Source organism: Poecilia latipinna, unplaced genomic scaffold (genome assembly GCF_001443285.1).
Source record: "Poecilia latipinna isolate Pla-1442-1.1 unplaced genomic scaffold, P_latipinna-1.0 Scaffold522, whole genome shotgun sequence".
Lineage (NCBI taxonomy): Eukaryota > Metazoa > Chordata > Actinopteri > Cyprinodontiformes > Poeciliidae > Poecilia > Poecilia latipinna.
In genome coordinates, this window is record NW_015113138.1 from 199,614 (window position 1) to 208,663 (window position 9,050).

At 38.7% G+C, this 9,050-nt stretch overlaps 1 protein-coding gene across 1 annotated transcript in view; it reads left to right on the forward strand.

Annotated features, from left to right (window-relative positions):
• Nucleotides 1-9,050, forward strand: part of gmds (GDP-mannose 4,6-dehydratase) — a 176,035-nt gene that overhangs the window by 39,967 nt on the left and 127,018 nt on the right. The window contains exons 5-6 of the mRNA XM_015040684.1: nucleotides 4,767-4,959; nucleotides 6,383-6,487. Coding sequence (XP_014896170.1) covers nucleotides 4,767-4,959; nucleotides 6,383-6,487 — 298 coding nt within the window. The remainder of the gene's footprint in view (nucleotides 1-4,766; nucleotides 4,960-6,382; nucleotides 6,488-9,050) is intronic.

The following is a 9,050-nucleotide window of genomic DNA, read 5'->3' on the forward strand; positions in this document are numbered from 1 at the left end:
TCCACAACCTCCCCTTCTCACACTTAAGCATGAGCGCATTTTTTTTCCAGATCCTGTCACATTTTCTTCCCTTTTCTTTTCTCCACCTTCAGAATTGATTATTGTCTTTTTCTTTCCTGAGTTACGTAAGTCGGAAAAAAATAGCAATGTTTGCAAGAAAAAAGAAAAGGTCTCGGGTGATCAAGTCAGGAACATTCACATATCAGCTCAGATCAACATTTATGCAACATTTTTATCGGATGCATAGACAGTTTTAAGACAAACCCAGAACAGCCTTACTGACCTTAAACTGCCTTTTGTCCAGTCTCGCATCGCTGCATGTTTTCTCTTGTTGTTTCAAAGCGCAGACTGATAACACAGGTGGTTTATTGGATTTATCAATGAACTTATTGTCTTATTTCTACTTCTTCCTTTCCCATGTTCCCCTTTTCTTCATTTTCTTCCCCTTCTCTTTTTCTTTCACCACTTCCTTGTCCGATGTCACCTTTTCATACTTCTATTCTTTCTGTTTTACATCCCCTCCATCATTTTGATCTTCTGCTTCTCTTTTTGTACTCTCTTCTCCCCGTTCTTTTCTGTTTTTTCTCCTTCTCCTTTACCCTCCAATTCCTCTTTCTCCTATTAATTTTCCTTTGTGCTTCTTATTCATTTTCTCACCTCATTTTTCCTTATTTTCTCATCCCTCCTTTTTCACTTATTCTTATTCTGTCTTTTTTTATACTTTTTTGTCTCATTTCCCTATTCCTCTTTCATTTTGCTGTAGTTGATATCCTTCCATTACTTTATATTCTGGTTAAAGTCCTATTTTTCTTCTTTTTCTTTCTTGTGTTAACTTTCCTTTGCCTTATTCTCTTACACCTTGATCTTTATTTATTTATTTCACTTTCTTGCCTTTCCTAGCTTTCCTGTTCTTTTCATTCTCCTCCTCCTGTTTTAACTTTATCATGTCTCTTTTTTTGTTCATCCTTTCATCCTCCTCATTCTCACTCTCTTTATTTTTGCCTCTTGCTTTGCTGTCTTGGATTGGCTCACAGCCTTTCGTAATTTATAAAGCACTTGCAATATTTGTGTGGTTAAAATTCAACAACTAAACTTTGAAATTTAGGTTGAGTGCCTCTTTTACAACATTGCAAATCTTCAAAGTTTCTGGCATAATTCTAGAAACTCCAGCCGTCTCCTTGTCCCAACCGTTCAACCAAAACTTTCACCACTGATGACAGGTGACAATTTTTTAGATAAAATGAAATGCAAAATGTTTATCAATGCTGTTCATGATACTCAGTACAGCATTGATTAACATTTATTATGAAAATGTTGGTCAAAGTCCACCAGAACTTGCTGTCTGCAAATGGCTGAACAACAAGCAATATGGGATTGTCATCCTTAATGTTTGACATCAAAATCCAGTTTCAGTTGTATGAATAATGTCTTCATTATTCTCACTACATTGCAAGCAAATGGGGAAGTTTTTTTTAAAAAAAGTGTGTGTTTGTTTTTCCCAGTAGTAGAACCTGTGAAGACTAGAATAAGTTAAATACGTAATAGATCTACACTTTAACTCCCAATTTTTAACTTTAATAGCAACAAAGTTGCTTGTCTTATTTTTCCACCCTAAAAAGAGAAAATGGCTAAAATGCATTATAAGAAGCTCCAAATTAATTTGACATTGGTATCCCTGATGAATCTATGTAAAATTCTGAATGACACGGTATAATACACGGCACACATTCCTTTAAACTCACCTACACCTGTGTATATACGACTCAATGTCTCCATTTGTTTCTCTCTGGACGAAAGCGAAGGCCATGGCTAAATTAATGTAGCTCATATTTATACACGTGTCACTACTCTTGGGCACATTGTCAGTGAGCACACACTTGCATACCTTCACACACTTATGGAGTCACATTCCACAATTTCAGGCATGCATTTCAACAAGCCCCTGTGTGAGCACGAAAGAAGTGAAACCGCCAATTGCAGCACATGTATCCTGTACATTTAGAAGCTTTTTAAATGGATGCTTTGCTGTCAGACAAAATGTTTGCTTGTCAGTGGACCCCCCCGATTCTGGCAGAGCTTGGCTGACTTCCCAGAACAGAAGAATATTTGGCAGGTTGTCTGAGAGGCCAGGCAGTCACAATGACACTCTCCCCAAACACACACATTCTTCGAGTGGTGTACGCAAACATCCGTCCTCGCAACCGTGATCGCTCAGGCTGGACATAACATAATGATAGAGAATGGAGGCATTAAAGCAATTTGTTTGATTTAAGTTGTCAAGAAACACTAGGCCACGGCCTTCTCAGCTGGTTTTGATAGACGCTGCATGTGTGTCCCATGCACTTCATCTCCAGAGGAGAGCTGAAATGAAACACACACTGTGATGTGTGTGGGAAGGAGTTTTTATTGTGGGATGTAGTAGCATAAAATAAAGTGGTTTTTACCCTCTGTACGTGGTTGTGTAGTGCCACGTCTTTGCGAGTCTCGTCTTTCAACTGTTGAATCAAAACATTTATGTTTGTCTGCTAACACGAACTTCTGATTTTCTATACTGCACTTGCTAGTAAGACTCAATGCGGATTTCAAAAAGAGACTATGTATGAGTAGATTTAAAAGTTTTTTGGGTACAGTCAGTTGAAATAAGTTCAGTGTTTCACACTGGACAGATTGTAAATGGTAACTATCCTATACTTTTATATCACTTTATCCAGTTCAGAAAACCCCAAAGCGCTTAAAACTACATTCAGCCATTCACCCATTTGCACACTGATTGTTGTTCAATTTCCGTCTTACAGAAGTGAGGCTGCAAAATTGGCTTTGCGCTTGCCATACTTCCAAAATGGTCAGATTTCAGAAGGGATGTGATGTTCTTCACAAATCTTCTCTAACAAATCTCTGCTATCTTTGTGCAACACATTAGTTGCAATTAAATGCAATAACATAGGTTTTTGAAATGTGACACAATTATAAAAAAGTCTATGAAAAATTTAGAATTTCCATACTGTATGTATAGATTCATGTCGAAATACACCGTCTTTTTTTTTTTTTTTTTTGTCTAGTAAGTGAGCAAACATGCATTAAGCAAAAGTGTTTCATGGTGTTGTCAAGTCGAACACAATAACTTGGACCCCAAACAAGGCATTTTAAGATGCTTTGAGTTTTTGTTTTTACATCAACAGAGAACAACATGCAACAGGTGAAACAAATTAAACAATCTGCTAAATCTACAAAGGAAAACAGCTGTTTGACGCGGCCAAGAAAACCTACAACTCTAAAATAATTCCCAGATAAAATTCAACTTCCTTCTGTGAATATCGTGTAAAACTGCATCCGTTTGGTTTCGTATCCAAATGTTTCAAGTTTTGCGCCTACCTCTTGCGTTGTGATTGTACATGGCCATTATGTAATGTGTGCTGTCTGTCTCTGTATAAAGTACCCTCTCACTTTCTCTTCTAATTGATGTAAATATAAATGAAAATGCCAGAATGCAAAGTAAAAGCATGAGTGGAGCGTCACAGGTAATTACACTGAGTTGCAGAGTGTGATTGAACTTGATTAAACCTCCTCATGGTGTGTGTGCACGTCATGAGGGAAATAGAGGCCCAGTGTTCTCGGATCCCAGCTTTAAATAAGGGGTCTTTATCTACTCATGTGTGCGTGTGGGTGTGTACGTAGCGCTGGTGTGAACACACTAAAGGGTTGGAGGTTTTTTTTCCCCTCCATTTAGATGTGGCCCACGCGGCTCGCACCAGGTGTGGTGACCACTAACCAGCCTGGCTTTTAACCGTCACGTCTGATTGGAAGCTTGAGGCCAAGCTGGCACACACTCAAGCTTACGCACTCACAGCACACGGTGTCACCCATTCACTCAGGCCTTCTCAAAGCCATTTCCAATTTCAACTTAATCTCCCACAAAGCGTTTATTAAGTTCACTCTTTTCACCATTTGCAGTGGAAGGAGGGATTCTGGGAGTTGTAGGAATTTCAGAGAGAGTCTGATTTGCTATTGTCTCTAGAAATGCCTTTTTTAGTTTAAAGTACATTTTGTTTAGCATTATTTTTGGGGCTGTTTTTTTGGAAATTGTTTAGTAAAAGCTTTGTGTCATGACCCAAACAGTTAATATATAAGAATGTGATTAATTTCTATTCTTAATGTGTCGTATTATTGTAGCAACAATGTTTGTATATTTTTTACAGTAATAGTCCTCTACATTTATTTCATTAAAGGATGTGACGGTTGTTTTGTCATTCTTTCAATTGTACAATTGTATATTCAGGGTCAAATGTACAACATCCCTGAATATACAAACAAATTAGTTGCAATGGTGTGAACCAACAGCCTATAAAACCAGAATGGAGGAAAAGTAGTTTTTGTACTCCTAACTTGACAGTACAAGAAAAGTTTGCTTTTAATGGCAGGCAGTGAGAAAAAAAGTTTTTGTTCAATGTATGTAAATTCAACTCTATGTTTGACCCTCATTTCACAGAACTTTTTTTTATTCTTTTGGATATCTCCAATCTTAAGTACAAAGTGTGCACATATCTTACAAGTTCATGCATAGTGATCATGGATGGTGCAAAGGAGACATTGTTTCCTTGGTGCATTCTGATATTTTCCTGCCTTCATTTTGAATTTTACAGCTCAAAACCAAAATTCTGATTTATTGTGTGTTCTGCAGGAATAAGCAGAAACATCAGTTTTTTTGGTACAGTTCTTATTATTGGTATTGAAAATGTCTAATTTTTTCCCCCTCTTTTTGTTCCCAGATTTCCTTTGACTTGGCTGAATACACAGCTAATGTGGACGGTGTGGGCACATTGCGTCTCCTGGATGCAATCAAGACGTGTGGTCTGACCAGCAGCGTCAAGTTCTACCAGGCTTCCACCAGTGAGCTGTATGGCAAAGTCCAGGAGATCCCACAGAAGGAAACCACACCTTTTTATCCCCGCTCACCTTACGGTAACGCTACAGACTCACGTGGCAGCAAGCATGAAATATGTTCTCTGTTTACATTTGTCAGGGATTGCACGTGATCATTTAAACACGTACAAATTGCATGAAATCTCTTCTGTACTTTATCTTTTTTATGAATAAACATCCTTATGAATGTGTGTGATTGAATAGAGAAGTGCTTTATAGTTCCAACTCCCTTTGAGCTTGCTTCACACCCTGGGGCCAAACGTCGGATTGAAGACTGGAGTGGCTCTCTTTTTAACAAAGACACCTTTATATCCACAGCACTCAGCACTCACTTTCAGCTTACACACACACACACGCACGCACACGCACACACGCACGCACACGCATAAACACCAGCTGCACACGTGTGTTAGCGATCAGGTTTAATGTTCTCTGTTGTCTCAGTGCTCTCCCGCCTGACACTTTCCCCATCTGTCAGCACTCAATCTGAAGCTGAATAGGAGGTGCGTACCGAGCTGCTCCTCCATTAATTAGACCTGAGAAGTTGGAGGCGGAGGTTGCTATGGCAAACTCCCTTCACCTCAAGTGTACATCCTGGCCTATGGCTTAATCAACAGGCACCTCCCTTCATTCGCTTTGGTATTTGACTCATTACAGGAGAAGGGAGGATGAGGAGGAGTTTGGTTAAAGATGGTGCTGCTCTTGGTCAATCACAGTCTCAGATTCACACTCCTGAAAGAAGGACAAGTTTTGTTGATGTTCTATATTTAACTCCAGGATGTGGTTTTATGGTCTTCCTCAGCAATTTTAATTGAAGAAGCATTTCTTTCTCTCTCTGCTTTTTACTTCACTACATTAAATACATTTTTGTGAGAGACCCTGTTTGAATAGCTCAACAATCCTGTCATATTTGAAAAAGCCTTTCCTGCCTTTGCTATGACGGGGTCATGAAAGTGTGAATCCTTGACGGAAGATAACATGAAAGTCAGATATATAAATATATTTTCACGTTTCGTGGCCATGCTTTTCAACTTTACATAAGACGATAAACACCCTTTCTCAATTTAATTTACCTACTCTTTGGTTACTTCCTCTTTTTTCTTTTTGCATTCTGCAGTTATGCTTGGTACCTGCATTTGATGCACAAGCACACACCATACCACAAAATGCAAATGCTTTAATTTAATATTATTAGTATTATTTTCAATAAGTCGTGAATGGGCAAACCAAGGACTAATGTTATACTGAGGATTGGTACTCAATTTGGTACAAATTGAGTACCAAATTGAGTATTTGGTACTCAATTTGTTTTTACTAACAGAGTAAAAACCTGCAGTAGGTGGACGTCCAAACAAAATTTAAGGATGTTTTTAGGCTGAAATATAAATACTGTATTTTATTTGTGTGTATATTTCCTCTTTTCCTTTACTATCTCCTGTTCCACTTCTGTTTGTCCTCCCAGGAGCTGCTAAGCTTTATGCCTACTGGATTGTGGTAAACTTCCGTGAAGCCTACGACATGTTTGCTGTCAACGGAATCCTGTTTAACCACGAGAGTCCGAGGAGAGGTCAGTGAAAACCATGACTTCTATTTACTTTGACCTGTAAAACAATGTATCTGAAAAATATACTCTGTATTGCCAAAATTATTGGGTTGACCATCCAAACAATGAATTGAGTCCGTCCAATTGCTTTCAGATACATATGTAATAAAACCCAGAGGGGCCAACCTGATGACGAGGCAGATGGTACATAGAGGTTGCCAATTTTCTGCTGAGTCAACAGCTATGGTTCTGTATACTTCTTTGGGTTGCTAGTTTGGCTCAACAACAGTGCTCAGAGAGATTCATTAAATGGGTTTATATGGTTGAGCAGATGCATACAATCCTTGCATCACCAAGTGAAAAGTGTCAGATCCACTGGTATAAAGTTCACCTTTACGGGGCCCTAAAGCATTCATGACATCTTCTGGAATGACCTAATATTTATGCCTCTCTGGCAGACCCAGAAGAGTCTGGGTTTGACAATTCCCAAGAGAAAAGCTCTTGTCTAACTTTTGTGTGTCAAATATAAAGTGTAGTTTAGAAAGCATTGTAGTATGGCTCTGTTTTTCTTCTTTTTTTTTTCAAGAAAGGTACTCTTTATGTTTACAAGCATACCTGGACATTTTGAACAATTTTATGCTTTTTTGGCAGAGTTTGGAGATGGTCTCTTGTGTTCTGACAGTTTGCCAGTGCAGAAAATAAGGTTCTAACTTCAAATCGATGGAGCTCCTTTGCAATAATTTTAGAGTGGATGGTGGCCAAGACCATCTCATCCAAAATCAACACCTGATCTTCTGGAAAAAGGTCAAAAGTTGCCCTGGAAACACCTTCTTATAAATGTGAAGCTGCTTTATGTGTAAAAGGGTGGACCAAAATCATACTAAATGCTTTGCACTAAGCAAGAGATGTAATTGAAGTTCAGATGTTTAACCCGAGACAAGTAACCCAGTACTTTTGGCAAAATGGTTAGATCAGTTAGACAGTTACAGTTACTCTGTTTTGACTTGTTTCAACATAATATTGCAGCATTGAACAGCCTGATTGTTCAGTGTTCCAGATGGTACTACAGATGTTTTGAATAATTTCCAGCAGGACCAGTGAAGTGAATTCATGTATGAAGCCAGATAGGAAGTTTTGACCTAAACAGATGAACAACATCAACATAAATGCCTCAAATTCTTAACAGTTCAGACTGAATACAAGGATAATTCTTTTACAATGTTCATGTGTGACAAAATGACAAAGTGTGAAGCCCCTGACAACACTTAACCTCAATAAAACGTTAAAGCCACAATAGTAATAGTACATAGTAAAACATAAATAAACCCATTGTTAGATTGTGAAAAAGTATCCAATTACACACTCCATATAAAGTCTTAATGATCCACAGGTGAGGCTAGGTTTCTTATAGCCACTTGGCACACACTCTTACGCGTTCTGACACATAGTGAACGGTTTGTGGTCCTATTTTTAATATGTGCTGCAGGCCCTGAGGGTCGCAGGCGCTGCTTTAACCCGATTTACACGCCACTGCGACTCAAAATTAATAACACATGACTGGAGTCCTGAAACTATGCCCAGGTCAGCCGCTCAGGTGTTTATGATTTATCCCCTAATGAAGGCACTGGCCACGACCCCGACCAGGGTCAGGGGTCATCCGGTAAACTCTAATGGGTTAGCACAGACAGATAGATGTGGGAACCAGTGTGGGTTACTGGCAGTTCAGTAGAGATGATGAGGTCCCTACAGGAAGACGGTTTGAAAGATAAAATCAACAATACTTAAGATAAAGTTAGGTTTTTAATGTTGGTAAAATGTCATCTACAAGTGAATTTGTTTTAGATGTAAAACCAGTCTGAATGCTTGTGAAATCTCTGGATTAGAGATGTGCGGGCTTGTTAGACACACAGACATGACCTTTTAAGGGCAAGGCTTGCTCCCCTCTGATAACATGATATCAGCTTTTTGGTTTATATCAGCTCTTTATCGTCTACCTGCCCATTTTTACCACACACACTCCTTTCCCTCTTTTTCCTCCCTCTTGTTTTAGTCCTTCTTTTTTCCTACTAGTATAAGTCTCCTTATAGTCTCCAGAAGGCCTTTAAGTTTCACTCTTATCACCTCTATTTTCAGAGAAGTTTGATATTGCTCATGTAGGAGGAACGCAGTGCGTTCCATAGTGCAGTGTGGTGCTTATCTTGGCCCAGTTGACCAGTGTTTACCCAAGCCCCCAGGGTGCGTCATGACCCTGTTGGTGCCACACTGAAGAGACACTTGGCTCTGTGTTCTGTTACTCGAAAGATGACTCTTTTCTTTAGGAGTTTGTCCTTTTGAGGTGCAAAATCTTCCTGCCATGTTTGTACTTTGCTTTGATTGTAGGGTTGTACTTTAAATCATATACTTTGATATGTATATTTATACTTTGTGCTAACTGGATATTACAAACATCTCATTTTGGCTTTAGTGTAGTAAATGTACCATAAACAAAAGCATGATTACTAAGCAGACCCTCCAGAAGTTTTCTTTTTCATGTTGTTGTTCTTTTGTTGCTTTTCTGTCAGCAGAGCAGATATATATATATATATAT